We start from the raw sequence: 17,250 nt of genomic DNA on the forward strand, positions 1-17,250 counted from the left end.
TAGCTTGGTGGAGGCAAATGATTGATGGGGATGGGTAGGTAGGCATCCGTTCTCCCTAGTCTAGAGGTGTGTCCCTCTGACTCTACTTGGAAAGGTGGGCAGGACTTCACTCACATTTGGAAAAAGCCGAGCTGCTTGGGGGTATGGGCTTTGGATGGGTTGCCAGTGTGGGCGAGAAACTGGACCTTTGGACTGGTTTGGGATGTAGAGTCCCCTGTTGGCATTGCTTCTGGTTAATTCCTTGCTTGCAGGTCTTGATCAAGGGAGCGTGGTTCAGGAGTCAGAGCAGACACCTGTAACCAGACAATACATTCTAGAGCCAGGTAAGAGCTGGATGCTGACAGCATGGTCGGTGCAAGGCATGCTGGGAAAAACATGCTGGAGTCAGAGCTGCCAGAGCAAGTGACAGCAGAGCCTTGGGAAATTGCAGCAGGTGACCCACGTGCCCTTGGACATAAATCAGGACAAGTGATCAAGAGAGGTGTCACTGAGGAGAGGAGAACCAGAGCAGAGTTCAACATCCTTTTCTTAACTTGTCCTTCCAATAACTTTTTCATTCTCTTACAAGTTTTGTGGGGCTTGTCAGTTAGAAGCCAGTTGCTTTGACCTTTCCATTTGGCAGTTTGGCAAAAAGGGTAAATAGGTGAGCCTCTCATAAGGCCTTTGTGGCCTCTCTGGCTGGGGGGCCTTCTTCCTTCTGCTATTCTTCTCTTTTTTCCAGAGACGTCTTCAGACTGCCGGTGTTCCTCTCTTTCCACTTTGTTATCTCCGACTTTTACACCTTCTTTCCAGACACCTTCTGCTTCTGGTGAGAATGTACCCCACAGAAGTCCCCTTCCCTCATTTTGTGGTTAAAAGCCAAGATGGAAACGTGATGATTCTGCCAGTAAATAACCTATTGGAGAAAAAAGAAAAACTAGCATTGTAGACGGTTCCAGATGGGTGGATTTTGTCATTGTTGTTGTTAGAACTATCCAGACGGAGATTTTGAGTGGCACATTCTCCCTGAAGAAAGCGGTTAGATATTAACATCGTAGCTTTCTATTGTCAGCGTGTCCTCTGCTGTCTTCAGGTTTGTAAATATCCATCTTACTCTGTTTTGGAAAATGTAGGTTTACTGAGCATAGGAAGCATGAAGTCACTGTGTCGTAGGATGAGGGACAGGTGCTGTCACCTGTCACTGGCCTCTGGGCAGGGGCGTCTTAGCCCCAACCTGGGGACTGCAGCTCTCAACACTCCAAGCAAGGCTCATGGCCAAGGACATATGAAAATAGCTCCACAGTCCAGCCTTAATGCCCACAGTTAAGTCTCCTGTTGCTTTCTTTCTGCTTCTAGTTGGTTCGGGGGAACCAAATCACTTGTAGTTGCTTTCCTTCCTCCCTGTGTTGTCCTCTTGACGCTGGTGTGTCATGTGAGGACTTACAGGTGTGTGTAAAATGCCTCTCATAAGGACTGGATTTGCAGTTTGGGGGACCAGCCTCTGCCTTCCTGTTCTCTTCTGTTCTGTCATCTTCCATAGTCTCCCTGCTCATGAGCGTTAGAGTGTTTCCAGAGGGAAAGACAGAGGGTGGATCTCTGGCTACTTGAGTTGACAGTTCATAGCTGTTCCCAGTTGTCCTTGCCTTTGGACGTCCCGGTCTGTCTTTGACCATCTTCCTACTGGAGTCACTTTCTGTAGGTGGAGCACGTTTCCTTAACTGTCAGACGCCACCAGCAATAAAACACACCATTGTCCTCTGTGCCGATGAGAACAGCTGCCACTGAAATCGGACTGTAGGATAAACTTGTTTAGGAGTGTTTGTGAAATGGGTGTGTCTTAGAATTAGGGATGTATGGTCTAGACTTGTGTTCGTTTTAGGACGCCATCTTGAGCGCCTGCCTTTCAATGGGGTAATGCAGTCCATTTCTTTATTTCTTTAAACTGCGATTTGTTTCCTTGGCAGGGTCCTTGATGCCTTTTGTTTTTCTGCTTCCATGTGGCGTTTCTTGTTTTCTCTTTATTTTGCTGCATAGGTTGTACTTCCTTGGCTCATCATCTTTAGTGTTTTGGGAACAATAGGCATATAAATTCTAGTAGCAGTTGTGGTTTTTCAAAAAATTTTTTTTTAAGTTTCAGTTTTAATTAATTTATTTATTTGGGAGCGGGAGACAGACACACAGATAGCAACAGAGATAGTGAGAGAGAGCACAAGTGGGGGAGGAAAGAAAGATCAGGCTCCCCAGTGAGCAGGGAGCCTGATGTGGGGCTCCATCCCAGGACCCTGAGATCATGACCTGAGCTGAAGGCAGAGGCTTAGCCAACAGAGCCACCCAGCTGACCCTGGTTTTTTGCTTTTGTTTTGTTTTGTTTTAGGCTCTTATTTATTTATTTATTTTGGAGAGAAAGTGCACGCGAGCTGGAGAAGGAGAGGGAGAGAGACAGGTAGACTCAGCACAGGGCTCAGCACAGAGCCCAACTTGGGGCTTCATCCCATGACCCTAATGTCATGACCCAAGACAAAACCAAAAGTCAAATGCATAACTGACTGAGCCACCTGGACACCCCAACATTGTTTTTCATAAGCATTCTTTAACCTGTATTTTCTCTTTTATTTCTTTGCTTGTTTTCTTAAATTGTTTCTTAAATTCTACATGTGAATGAAATCATATGTATTTGTCTTTCTCTGACTGACTTATTTTGCTTAGCATAATACTGTCTAGCTCCATCCATGTTGTTGCAAATGTTAAGATTTCGTTCTTTCATGACTGAGTAATATTTGTGTGTGTGTGTGTATGTGTATTGTCTTTATCCATTCATCTATGGATGGGCACTTGGGCTACTTCCATAATTTGGCTATTGTAAATAATGCTACAGTAAACATAGGCCTAACCTATATTTTTCTAATCATCAAACTCAAGAATGACCCTTCCTCTTCTTCTTTTTTATTTTTTAAAGATTTTATTTATTTGACAGAGAGAGAGAGAGAGAGATCAGAAGTAGGCAGAGAAGCAGAAAGAGAGAGAAGGGAAGCAGGCTCCCTGCCAAGCAGAGAGCCTGATGCGGGGCTCAATCTCAGGACCCTGAGACCATGACCTGAGCCGAAGGCAGAGGCTTAACCCACTGAGCTACCCAGGCACCCCTGGGTAGATGACCCTTTTTTTTGACTCTCTCCTTTAGTGATGAAAACTTAATTTCCTGTTTCTCTGATAAGCTTCCCAATTTTTGGTAATGTAATACGGGGGCTGTTGTTAATATTTAACACTAATTTAATACTTAATTTGATAATGATTGAATCTCTTTAAAATAATATTAATATTCAGTCATGTAACTATGTTTATTTTTATTTTATTTTATATTTTCTTAAGATTTTTATTACTTGACAGACAGAGATCACAAGTAGGCAGAAAGGCAGGCAGAGGGAGAGGAGGAAGCAGGCTCCCTGCTGAACAGAGAACCCGATGTGGGGCTCAATCCCAGGACCTTGAGATCATGACCTGAGCTGAAGACGGAGGCTTTAACCCACTGAACCACCCAGGTTGCCCATGTAACTATGTTCAGAAAAATTATTTCAGTTCACTCCAGGCCTGGGATTGGGGTGAGGTCTATGAGACATTCACCTTGAGCATAAATTTAAGGAGTGCCAAATAATTAAGATGAATGATGCTTTAATGACATGTCTTTAAACCAAAATTAATGCAGAAATAATCCAGGATGAACAAAATATAAAATTTTAAATTAAGACAGGATTCAACACAGCGAGTCAAGGAAGACTAAGTCTTGTAAAACTTTTTCCATTAATTCTGGTTTTAAAAATATTGTGTGAAAATGTAATTTATCTTGATTACTGAGTGTCTTGTTGGTGCCACTTTAAAATTATACCCAAGGGGAATGTCCTTCTTACTTCCCCTGATCCCAGCTCGACTCAGTTCTGTGTTTAATGGTGTTCAGTGCTTTTAATACACAACTTTTCCAGGCTTGAGTTCCTGATTCTGCTTCTCTTTTTCATAGGTCAGTACATGTCTTCAAGTAGTTTTTTCTCCCCAGAAGGCAGAAACTTTTCTGAGTTTCTTTGGTGCTCTGGGAAAACATACAGTGTGTAGAGTTTAAAAATCTGGGCTCAAGAACCAGGCTGTTTTGGTTTTAATCTCGATTCTTCCACCTATTGGCTATTTGTGCCTCTCTTTCTTTCTTTTTTTTTTTTAAGATTTTATTTATTTATTTATTTGACAGACAGAAATCACAAGTAGGCAGAGAGGCAGGCAGAGAGAGAGAGAGAGAGAGAGGGAAGCAGGCTCCCCGCCGAGCAGAGAGCCCGATACGGGGCTTGATGCCAGGACCCTGAGATCATGACCTGAGCCGAAGGCAGAGGCTTTAACCCACTGAGCCACTCAGGCGCCCCTGTGCCTCTCTTTCTTTATCTGACAAATGGGAACAATAGTAAGACCTACCTCATGGGTCATTTTTCAGTTTAGATGAGTTACTGTTGCATACGTTAGTCCTTGCTATCTGGCAAGGGCTTCTTCGCAGAGGAAAGATCATTTGGCTACAGACAACATTATCTCTTGGCCCCTCACCCCATCCCAAATCTGTAGACTTTTATTTGCATTCCTCTCTTCACCTATTCACCTTTTGACATCTAGTGTTGTGGCAAAAATTCAAAACTAGTTTGTTTTCCTCTAAAGCAAGTCTAATTTTCTGCCTTAAATGATTGGAAAAATACCCTCTTGATTTTTGTTACTTAAAAACATTGCCAAACTTCATGAGCTAGGCGTTCATTATACTCTAATTTCATATAAGTTTGAAATTTCAGCAATGAAAAGCCAAGAAAAAAAAATTGCCAAGCCATGTTTACATGTGTCTTTCTGTTGTCTTTTCTGAAAAGTGGTAGACTGTACCAGCGGCATCCAACCTCTCTTTTGTGGTCAGGCTGTTTCTTCTGTCATTGTTTGTTGTTTCTGATTTATTGACCTGATCTCTGTCCATCAGGGTCTCTTGGATCTCTGTTGTACATTCTGCTTAAGATTCTCTCTCTACCCGGGCGCCTGGGTGGCTCAGTGGGTTAAGCCGCTGCCTTCGGCTCAGGTCATGATCTCAGGGTCCTGGGATCGAGTCCCGCATTGGGCTCTCTGCTCAGTGGGGAGCCTGCCTCCCTCTCTCTGTGCCTGCCTCTCCGACTACTTGTGATTTCTCTCTGTCAAATAAATAAATAAAATCTTTAAAAAAAAAAAAAAAAAGATTCTCTCTCTACCTCTCACTCTGCCCCTCCTTGGCTCAGAGCTGGGAAGGGGCAAAGGAAGAGGGAGAAGAAATCTTAAGCAGGCTCCACATGGTGGCCAACAAGGGACTCAACTTCATGGCCCTGAGATCATGACCTGAGCCGAAGGCCTTACATTAGAAGTTTCAGAGATGGATTCCTCCTCTAAGCTTCTGAGGATTCCATTTCTTTTCTCAGACTCTATACGATCTATCCCATTTACTCTGTTTTTAAATTTCATTTCATTTTCCTTATTTATTTGAGAGAGAGATAGCAAGAGAGAGCACAAAAGCGGGGGGACAGGGAAAAGCAGACTCCCCACTGAGCAGGGAGCCCCACATGGGGCTCTATCATAGGACCCTGGAATCGTGCCCTGAGCCAAAGGGAGACGCTTAACCAACTGAGCCACCCAGGCACCCCTATTTCATTTACTCTGTTAGAATTTTCCTCCTTCATCCTCAAATGAAGCAGGCCTATCCAGACTTGGAAACTAAGGGACCATTTATTTGGTAGAGCACCTGGGTTGGTCTAGGATGGGCTTCTCTCTGGTTCTCACTCACTGGTTCTTTGATACGCAGAATCCATAGAGTATATAGAAAACTACATTCCCCAGCATGCATTGGTACCTTCTCTCTTCCTGTCCTGGTTTGTGTCTATTCCTGAATGCAGTGTGGTTCTGGCTGTGGGACTGTCCTTCCTACCCCATTATCTCCTGGATTATCATCTCTGAATGATGGTGGTATGGAGGGTGGGAGGGACAGAGTTGAGGTGTGGAAGTAATGGAGGGAATATTGTCCCCATCACTTAGGCAAGCAGATCTTTTCCTTAGTGCTATTTTAAGCTTTCCTAATTACTCTAGAAGAAATTTACTACTTGCATGCATATATATATATATATATATATATATATATATATATATATATATATATATTTTCTCCCCCCGCCCCCCGAAAAAGTAATCCTCCTGTATTGGTGAGACAGATGTTCAGTATTTAAGATCTGAATCCAACTTGCAATTGGTGAGGAGCTGGTCAGCAGGACAGGTGTACCTTTCTCATGGCAGATTCTGGTGTCTTGAGCCTTGGGTTGGTTTTCTTAGTCTAGCCCCATCTGCCTTATTATTTATGAGGATTCTTCCCATTTTAGTATTTGATTTTAGTATTGTGAGTTTTCACCTTTTTAAAAATGACATCAAGAACTGATTTTAGTCCTATGGATTTTAGTCTTGTGAGTTTTCACCTTTTTTAAAATTTGGATTTTAGTATTGTGAGTTTTCACCTTTTTTAAAGTGACATCAAGAACTGATAATATAGATGCCATTTAAAAATGTGATAAAATATACACATTCAAAAATGTACCACTTTAACCATTTATAAGTATATAGCTCAGTAGAATGTTGAATACATTCACATTGTTGTGTACCCAACCTCTAGAACACTATCTTGTGAAACACATTCCATACCTCTTAAACACTAAGTCCCCATCTCGCCACCTGCAAACACCATTCATTCTACTTTCTCCCTTTTTTTTTTTTAATATTTTATTTACAGACAGAGATCACAAGTAGGCAGAGAGGCAGGCAGAGAGAGAGGAGGAAGCAGGCTCCCTGCTGAGCAGAGAGTCCGATGCAGGGCTGGATCCCAGGACCCTGGGATCATGACCTGAGCTGAAAGCAGAGGGTTTAACCCACTGAGCCACCCAGGCGCCCCTACTTTCTCCCTTTTTGCCATCTCTCATTTCTTAATTTTTAAGAAGTCATGAAATACACATTCCTTTTGAAATCTTTTTTTTTTTTTTTTTTGGTCAGAGAAAAAGAGGGAGAGAGAGTGCACAAACACAGGGCGCAGCAGGCAGAGGGAGAAGCAGGCTCTCTACTGAGCAGGAAGCCTAATACGGAGCTGAAGGCAGATGCTTAACTATTGAGCCACTCAGGAGTCCCTGTCTATAAAAATCTTAATAGTCGGGGCACCTGAGTGGCTCATTCGTTAAGTGACTGCCTTCAGCTGGGGTCATGATCAGAGGGTCCTGAGATCGAGCCCCGTATTAGGCTCCCTGCTCAGTGGGGAGCCTGCTTCTCTCTCTCCCACTCTCCCTGCTTGTGTTCTTTCTCTCACTGTCTCTATCAAAGAAATAAAATCTTTAGAAAAAAAAATCTCAATAGTCATTCATTCATTTTGGCACATAATTATTGAGTGCATTCTCTTTGCCAGACCGTATTCTAGGTTCTGGAGACCCAGACATGAGCAAGGGCAATACTGTCTCTGCTTATGGGAGCTGACGTTTTAGGGAGAAGAGAAACACAGTAGACCAACTAATGAGCAGGGTGAGTTCAGATCGCACTGAGTGCTGTGAAGACAGAAAACTGACCAATGGGACGGGGCGTGCCTTTGGAGCAGTGCTTTGGCTGGGAAGCTCCCCGGGAGCTTCTCTGAGCAAGTGATATTTGAGTGAACTGGGTTTATGGAGGAGGCCTTTCCCCCATGTAGAAGAACTGGCGGGGTGGGGGGTGGGGGCAGGGGGAGGTGGTGGCGTTCAGAGCAGATGGAAGGGTGTGGCCCAAAGGCTCTTGACCTGAGTGAACTTGGCTCACTGGGAGAATGGAAAAACTACCAGCATGACTTGAGCGCAGTGAGCAATGAGGAGAAAATGAAATGAGACTGGACGGTCTTACAAGCCAGGCAGCTGGACAGCGTTCCAGTTGCCATGAGAAGCCACTTGAGGCTTTTAAGCCACAGCTGTGTGATCTAACACTTGATGTTTCTTAAAAAAAAATTTCTGCCTAATAATATGCTTGTGTTGGAGAGGAGCACACACTCTCAGAACCCATGCAGCCATCTCAGCTGGCTCTGTTACTTTGTTTCCATCAACTAGAGTCTCCGGAGGTATTAAATGTCTGGGATACTTGTAGATTTTTCTTGGAGTAACTCTAACGAAAAGGCTAATGGATAGGATTACTTTCCTGATAGAACATCAGAGAACCTGCTGGTCAAGTTCTAGTTCATGTAAAGCAGCATCCACTTTCAGTCTACCTTTTCTTCATCCCTTATCTTTGCTCTGAGACAGAGAACACAGTCTTCAGGGGGAGAGTCAGCTGAGTTTGAGACCTATTCTTACTCCAGTGGTGGAATTGGGAAAGGAATCCCCTGTGTTTACTCCTGTCCCCACTAATAAGCATAACATCTGACTCCAAAATAAATAAATAAACAGGATTACAGTTAAGGAAGTCTTTGTCTCCTCCGCCCCCCACCCCAGGGTTGATGGAGAATCAGAAAAATGCTTTTGGTTTATCCGACTGGTGTTTATAAATGTGTTTCTTGCTAGAATGGAATGAACACATGTCCTTTGTTATGGGACTTCCTGACTTCTGCCCCAGCAGTCACGGAGGGGAGCCACATGATGCCGGCCACTTTTCAGAGCTATGGTCATGCGATTGGCAATTAAACCACAATCTGAGCAACCCCTTCCTGATAAAGTTTGATTTGTTGTTTATTCTAATGTTTTAATGATAAATATCTTTAGGTAAATATTTTTCTCTTAGAAATTAAGAAAAACACTTAAAATCTGGCTTTGGTGAATATGACACACCTCCCCCCTCCCAACCCCACGGATGGGGAAAGAAACAGCCTATGGTGATTCTGGTCACTGCCATCATATAGGGACTAATTTATAAACAGATCCGTATCCACACTTGGTACCTCGTTCAGAACAAGCCCACTTAAATTTACCACAGTCCACTCCAAACTGGGCCCATTTCAAGTCTGTCTCCTTATACAGTGGGTTACAGATATTTTTTGAGCTGTAAATGTTTAAATTGGAAAATACTTGGCATCATTCTAGGTCTTTATTGCAGAAAACATCCTGGGATGGCACGGGCCCAAGTCACATTCCACAGAGCAGCTGAAAAATGGGACACTTGGCTCTTTACCATCAGCCAGTGCCAACATAACCTGGGCGATTTTACCAAACTCCGCTGAAGATGAGCAAAGCTTGCCGCCGGAGCCCGAGGTAAGCGAGCCGTTAGTTCTCTCTTAGCACTCCTGTGGCTTGTGTTCTCGCTTGTTCAGAAACGTAGTAATTATATTTGTAACTTGCTCATCTCTTTGTTTGAAGAGGAGACAAATTATAAAATGGGAGCCTTGCCTGGAGAGACAAAATCGGCTCTGGGCACGCCTGGCACTTCTGTTCTCGTGTCTGGCAGCTGCCGCGGCTGAAATGTGATCTTTCCAATGAGGAAATCTCCTATTTTCATCGAAATGGGAGTCGTTTTAACTTCAAGTGGGAGAAATTCAAATGCACCCATTAAAATGATGCCTGTTGACATGCCGGGAGCAGTTACAATATATTGTCGCTCCCCTGAATAATGGCTTCTTGGTGTGGTTCGTGCTAACATGAGCTCCCGCCTCACGTGCTCGACCTCTGCATGTTCCAGAGCCAGACCAGTGTCCCTGCCCCCACCTGCCCCGGGGCCATGGCTGAGACTCCTGGGCCTCCCCTCCAGCTGCAGGGGACCTGTGCCCGGCCAGGTGGGGGTGGGGACAGCCCCTGCAGAGCTTCCTGACTGGCCTGGCTTCCGCAGGCTCCTTGGACTGCCCTCTGCCCACACGCCTCTCCCCACTAACCGTGCCTCCCAAGTGGCTGCTGGAAGGAAGCCAGATGCAGCGTGTTCCTTTGTGTCTTGAGGGAACTTCTGTATTTTCTTTTTATTTTGATGCACACTTTCTGTCTACATGACCTTGTGAACTAGGCGGAGCTGTACCAGATCCACGTGTTAGAGGTTGTTCTTAATTCTAGCTGAACACCCTTAGCCTAAAATCTCCTGGGGAAGGTCGAGAGCCCCAAGGCAGCTGCCTGGGTCCAACGGTTATCTTGGTTATCAACTGAAAATTTTTTTCCAGGCTTCCCATGATTACATTCTGGGACAGGGACTTTGGTAGCTTGGCTCTTACGGAGGTAGGATCAGCCTGACTACAGGCATTCCATTCGCATCTATAAGGTGCCTTCGCAGGGTATGAAACGAGTAGGGGACGTGAGATTCTCCGAGGCACTTCCCTTTACCTGTACCAGGAATTTCAGGTTGAAAACACTTGAAGCTGATGTGTAGATTGAAAGACCCGCGGATCCCCTTACCCAAGAATCCAACACTGCCACTGGATGCAAACAGCAAGAGGTTTATTGGGACGCAGGTACCAGCGGGTGGTCGGCAGCTCCAGCTAACCGAGCACACCAACCGAGGGGAAAGCGGGGTTTTTATAGATTGGCACAAACAGGTTTTGGGTGGGGTAGAGCTGATTGGCTGACAATTTGAACTTTTGAAAGAGGCACCCTCGGTGTTAGTGGATTGGTTTCGGGGGTCCGCGCGCGCGAAGGGGGAGTACATTTGAAAAAGCTTGTGCGCGCGAAGGGGGAGCAAGGAGGGGGGTTGGGCCTCATTACTCAGCAGGAAAATATCTTGCCTACTTGACTATGTGGCCCCCTGCCTACGTGACTATGCCTCTTAGCAGAAGGTATCTTGTTTGAACAGGCGACAAGTGTCACACCCTAAAAGCCAAGCGGTTACAGAAAGGCAAAAGAGCAGTTAATTATATAATTCATCACACAATTCATAATCTAACCTTATACCTAAAAGCCAGCGGTTCACAGAAAAGCAAACAAGCGGTTAGTTCTCCTATCTATCTCTTAAGGGAGGGGACTTTCCAGGGCAGGGGTCTTTCAAGATGAGCTGGCAGGTGAGTTGGCGATGGAGTAAATGGTAGGATCCCTGTCGCCCTGTTGTTCTTCAGAGAGTCTTGGGTGGGGTGACATTTGACGGTGGGTGCTTAGCTGCTCAAGAGTTGAAACCTACAATAATATCCTCCATTCCCTTGGCAGAGAACCTTTGGAAGTTCACATCATAATAAATACATTTAAAGTCTAGCTCTAGGGAAAAATTAAGAGTAAGGAAATATGTCATTAGATCTTTAGTAACAACTTCGTAGGATCTCATTCCTGGCAGCATTCTTGGCAAAACCCAACAGAAGCCGTAACCTAAGAAGCTTACTTATTAGGGCTGGTGCCGTTCCCATTCTGTGGATCCTTCTTCAAGTTTCTTCTGCTTTTCCCTGAGAGCACCTCCTGTTACGCTAAAGCTCGAGAGGCCAGGGCTGTCCTTTTAACTTAAAATTGTTGCCCCCTTTGCTTTAGTGGTCACTGGCCTTGGCAGAAGAGTGTATGATTGTCCACAAGAAATAACTAGCTCCCAAGTTCAACTTTTTAATAGTACTTCGAAGGAGAAGAACTAGGAAGAACTTACCCTGGAGTTAGGAACAGCATTAGTTAGCAGCATAGGTTGTCGTATTACCTTTACCCCAGTGAGAATGGTGTAAGACGTTTATGGGGGAGTCTTCATAGCAGTGAGGACTTAATGAGGACATGGTGGTGTTTTGATGGTTTTGGGAGAAGGCAAAGTACGAGACTCCTTTTCATTTTCTTTCTAGCGACGGCTCTGGTAGATGCTTCTCACAGCCCCAACAGCGCTTGTTGGTTGGATACTATTTTTACTTCAGGTCATTATGCTTTGTCACTTTTTGGTTTTGTTTTAAGAACTGAAGAAGCTAGCAATATTGACCCTGTCCTTTTACTGTCAGAAAAAAGGAAAATGTTGCCATTACCTCCTTTTTGCAGAATTTGGAGAAATAACCCAAGGAGGAAGTGAAATTCCTAGAGGCTAAAAATTCCTTATGAATATGTTCCTTAACCCTTCGATATAGAGAATAGAGTTACTATGTGAGTGATCGCTGGTGAAACTCAGGATCATAGTTACTGTGGCACTTTCGCTGAGCAGACTATTTTTTTCTGGTTTGTTGCTCGTGTTAAATCTTTAGAAACAATAATTAGGGTATAAATCGTATACCTCCCTCTGACAGGTATGTGCTTTTTTAATACCACCAAGCAATTTGACTCACTCCAGTTCTCACTGGACACAGACTGGGCATCCTACTGCTCCGTTCAGCTCTGACATGGTCTACCTGAGGAGTTTCAGATCCCAGAGGCTGAGGGCTCAGCCCCACAAGACTCTCCTGCTCCCCCCCCCCCACACTTTCAGCCAATCACAAGTTCAGGTCATGTGTACTTCTGACCAACGGGCTATAGATCAGTGGTTCTCATGACCCCAATCTTGGGTTTGAATAATTGCTCTAGTGGCTCGCAGAACTCAGAGAAACACTTCCCAGTTTATTATAAGAGGTTATAATTCAGGAACAAATGGAAGAGATGCTTGGGGAAGGCGCATGAGCTGCCATGCCCTCCCCAGCACCTCTCTTGCAGCACCTCTCCATGTTCACCAAGCTGGAAGCTCTCTGAACCCGATTGTTTTGGAGTTTTCTGGAAGCTTCATTCCAGAGGCAAGATTGATTAAATCTTTGGTGACTGAACTCTGTCTCCAGCCCCACCCCTGCCTCCTGGAAGTTGGGGTGGGACTGAAAGTTGTACCCCTCCCTAATCACAGTGTTAGTTCCACTGGAAACGGTCCCCATACTTAGGTTACCTAGGGGCTTCTAAAGGTCACTCATTAATATAACAAAAGACACCTTCATCCTCTCTCATCCTTTCAGGAATTCCTAGAGTTTCAGGAGCACTGTGCCAGGAATGGGGACAAAACCAAATACATATTTCTTGTTATAAATCACAGTGTCAGGCTCCCTACCCTAGTGCTGGCTTTACTGTAAAACAACTTACAGATACCTGGAAAATTAATGCATTTTCAAGCTTCATCTGTTTAATTCCCAGCAGAAAAAAACTCAAAGACCAATGTGTATTTAATACATGAGTTAGAGCAGAACTGTGGTTGGCTCTATTATCAAATGCAGTGATCTTAAAATTTTTATTCTGCTGGGGCTAGAACTAACTATATGTGAAAATGAAATATTCTTCCATAATGAAATGAGTTAGGATCTTGGTTTTAACCATTAGCAGAACAATTTTTCAAGTCTCTTAGCACCGTTTGAAATTTAAATTTAGACAGAAAAAGGTTTGTGTTATGCTGTCTTCCGGGAAGAATGCCTTGTGCCACGACAGGGAGAACCATGATGGGGAGATACTGGGATTTGCTCTCTTGACCTTCATTTCCACTCTCCCAATGGGAAACCCAACAACATGTCCCCGAATTTCTTACAGCTGTGTTTCTGAATTCATGATAGGTTCCATAAATGCATCTGCGTGAGATTTGGAAGGCTGAGATGGAGACGGGGTTTCCTCTGCTAGTGCTACTAGTAGGCAAGGTCATGGGGATGTGGGTGTTTGAGGCACTTGCGGGGGCCGCATGCATTGTCCTGGGGCCTTAGGCTCACCGGCACGGACATGACATGCTGTTGGGCAGGGAGCAGCGGCCAGTTCCTGACACTGGGACCATGACTTCCTACCATGCTGTGTCCTTGAAATGAAGAGTTGAAGGGGGACTTTGCTCCTCCATACCTTTCAGAGATTCTGTAAGCACCTAATTCCCATACCCAGTCCCTTTCTCATTGAAATACCTGGTGTTGTTTCTATTTCCTGCTGTGGATCAAGAGTGAGTGCACGATTGGAATCAGAAGGTAGAGGGTAACATGGAGACGATTGGGAACGTGACCATGTATACCTACCATTCTAGAGGGACGGAACCTTAATATTTCTAAAAGTAAGTTTTATTGAGGATAATTCAAAAATAATAAAAGTCACCCCTTTAAAATGCAATTTTATCACTTTTAAGTACATTAAAATATGGAATAATTCTGTCACTTTCCAAAATTCCCTTGTGTTCCTTTATAGTTAAGCCCTCAGCCGTCCTCCTCTGTTTTCTGTCCATACAGCTTTGCCTTTTCTGGAGTGCTGTGTAAATGAAATCATACAGTATGTAGCCTTTTTAGTAGGGCTTCTTTTTGTTCTGTGGCATGCTTTTGCCATTCATCCATGTTGTTATGTTGGTCAGTGGTCCATGTCTTCTTATTGCTGAATAGTAGCCACTGGATTCAGAGTTTTTTATCCATTCACCAGTTGAAGAGCATTTGGTAAACTTAACTTATTCAAAACCCACCCTGTGGGTAAGGTAGAAAAAGGGAAGCATTTAAAATAATGTTGTATTAATCATATATGGCAAATATTTGGTGCTCAGATACCTACCCCTGTCCTGGAGGGAGAAGATGGAGGGTCAGTTCTATTTATCTCTCTATTGGAGACCCTGAACTAGAGGGTTTTAAAGCTTGTGCCTCAAGAGCATGCTGTCAGTGGGACCCCGAGGGGGCCTCAGTCAGTTAAACATTTGATCTTATGGGTTGTGATAGCTGAGCCCAGCCTCTGGCTCCATGCTCAGTGGGGAGTCTGCTTGAAGATTCTCTCCCTCTGCTCCCCACCTCTCCCCCAGTCTAAAAGAAATAAATCTTAACAACACCAACAACAACACACTGTCAGTTCCTGGCTTGATTGTTCCTTTATAAACATTGCCTGGTTAATTGTCTGAACTACAGTGGCAACTATTTGCTATCAAGAGACCCCATACCCTATACACTGCGCCCACCCCCAATCTAGCAAGATCAGAGAGTCTTCTCATAATGCCCCTAAGTACTGACCACTAGCATTTAGCCAAATGAGCTTCAGTTAGAAAATTGCAAAATTGGATTTTTAAGTAAGCATGTCAGTCTCTCCTTCTCTCCCCCAAGGGAGGAGGTTATTTTGCAGATAAAGAAGGGAGGCACATATAAAAGATTCAGCTGAATTTTGCCTCGAGAAGAATTTCTATGCCCTTGGTGGATTCGTCATTTTAGCACTGAACTTTTGAACCACTTAATGACATAGGATGCTGGCAGATTGACATCCTCTGACATTCAAGTTGAAGCCTGGCCAGTATAATCCCCTCAGCCCATTTTTATCATTTCTTCATCTCTGTACATAAATGTGTGAGTAGATGTGATTGAGAGTATTTATCAGGCATGGGATGGTGATAAATTTTGGAAGATCAAGTAATACGTTGTTTTGAACCTTTGAATAATTAACACAAATGTTTGGCCTTATGCGTTTGTTCAAAATACGTGACACATGTTTATTTGATTCCAACCATTTAATGAAGGAGTAAGACAGCTATCACTGACTTACAGCAGTTGAAAATCACCTTATAGAATTCTGTGATAACACTGCAAAATTGAATTTCAAACGGTCATTACACAGGAAATGTTGATCACATTTGTTAGAATTTGTAACAAGGAAGTTTGTGGGTGATAAGATTCCCCCTCCCTACCCCACTCCCCATCCTGTCACAAGTTTGATTGTATCTCCTTCCCCGGTCCTATAGAACAGACTTTTTCCCTCTTTGAATCATGGCCTCTGAAGCACTTAATCTTAGAAGCATCATTAGGGGTCCAATGGCTACTCTCCATTGGTTGCCATCCAATGGATGGCACTCCAAATAGAGTGGCTGACTCTTGCCGAAAGTCCACACAACTGGCCCGTGGGAGACAAGATGGGTATCTGGACTTCCTCTTTCCCAAGCCAGTGCCTTTCCTGTACACCAGACCATCTCCTGTATTTAGTAGGGTTCTTTTCAGTTACAAAAACTGAGAATCCAACAATTAGTGGCTCAAGCTATAAATAAAGTCTTCTCACATAGTGAGAATTCTGCCAATAAGTACTAACATGTTTGGTATAGCAACTCATGAGGGCCTCAAAGGTACAGGCTTCTGGAAACCATCTGGAAGTTCCTCAAAAAATTAAAAATAGAACTATTGTAGGACCCAGATATCTCACTTTTGTGTGTGTAGCCAAAAGAATTGAAACCAGGATCTCAGATAGTGATGATTATTCAGAATAATCAAGAGATGAACAACCTAAATGACCATTAGTGAAGGAATGGATAAAGAAAATGTGGCATATACATCTGATGCACTGGTATTCAGCCTTTAGAAAGAATAAAATCCTGTCACTTGCTGCAACATGGATGAGCCTTGAGACCATGATGCTGAGTGAAGTCAGCTGGTCACAGGACGAATACTGCATGATTCCGTTGATATGAGGTGTCTGAGGAGTCAGTCTCAAACAGGAAGCAGACTGTTTGTTGCTGGGGGCAGAGGGGTGGGGGGGAGGGAGAACTCAAGAGATGCTAGTCAAAGAGTTTAGAATCCCAGTCATGCAAAAGGGAAAGTTCTAGAAATCTATGCAAAAACACGTGTGTAGTTAATAATACTGTACACCTAAAACTTTGCTAACAGGGTACATTTCATGTGTTTTTAATCATGTAAAAGTTGATTACTTCTTAAATATGGATGTGTATGTGTGGGTTTCTTCTCTTCTTCTTGCTATTGGCTTTTTTATCCTTATATGTGTCACTTCATGATTGCAGTGTGACAGCTACAGTGCCAAGCATTACATCCCCACACTGGTATCCTTCAGAATGTAGGAAGAGATGGAGGCTCTTCTAAAGACTTATTGTTTTCAAGACTCTTTATGTCGGAAGGGTGGCTCCCCCACCCCTGCCCCTTATATACTTCTCCTGTTATATCGTAACTAAAATGGGTCATGCCTCCACGTAAGAGCTATAACTTGCTGTTGGTATTTCCAACATGGCAACTCGATTTCCTTGATGGCTTCAAAGTAATTGTGAGTGCCTCTCTGTGGCCGTGGAAAAGTGTGCCTTACCTGAGTCAAGGGATCTTGAGACCTAGGAATCTCAAAATTGATTTTCTGTTCAACAAGGAAGAAGAGGGCATCTGCAGATACAGAGGACAGTAACAGATGGTATCCATTGGACTCCTCAGTCTGCCCCAAACAGCTTTTCTTCATGCAGAAATCATCTCCATCTTCCTAAGACTTTTCTAACCCAACCATTTCATCTTAGAGGCCAGATTCTTTGAGGGTAGACCCTATCTTTGATTCTCCTTTCAAGATTCCAAAATATTCAGGAAAGTACTCGGCACTTAATAGACATTCTGTAAATATTTGGTGAATGAATGTTAGTGATATGGCCCATGTGTACTGTTCTTAACTAAAGGATATGCTTCTTCCATGTTCTCATCTC

At 43.8% G+C, this 17,250-nt stretch overlaps 1 protein-coding gene across 5 annotated transcripts in view; it reads left to right on the top strand.

Annotated features, from left to right (window-relative positions):
• The window catches only part of OSBPL10 (oxysterol binding protein like 10), a 320,106-nt gene that overhangs the window by 244,836 nt on the left and 58,020 nt on the right, over positions 1–17,250 (top strand). For all 5 annotated transcript variants that reach the window (XM_032320875.1, XM_032320787.1, XM_032321062.1 and 2 more), the window contains one exon: positions 9,085–9,239. In XM_032320875.1, the coding sequence (XP_032176766.1) occupies positions 9,085–9,239 (155 nt within the window). The remainder of the gene's footprint in view (positions 1–9,084; positions 9,240–17,250) is intronic.

Source organism: Mustela erminea, chromosome 1 (assembly GCF_009829155.1).
Source record: "Mustela erminea isolate mMusErm1 chromosome 1, mMusErm1.Pri, whole genome shotgun sequence".
Classification (NCBI taxonomy): Eukaryota; Metazoa; Chordata; class Mammalia; order Carnivora; family Mustelidae; genus Mustela; species Mustela erminea.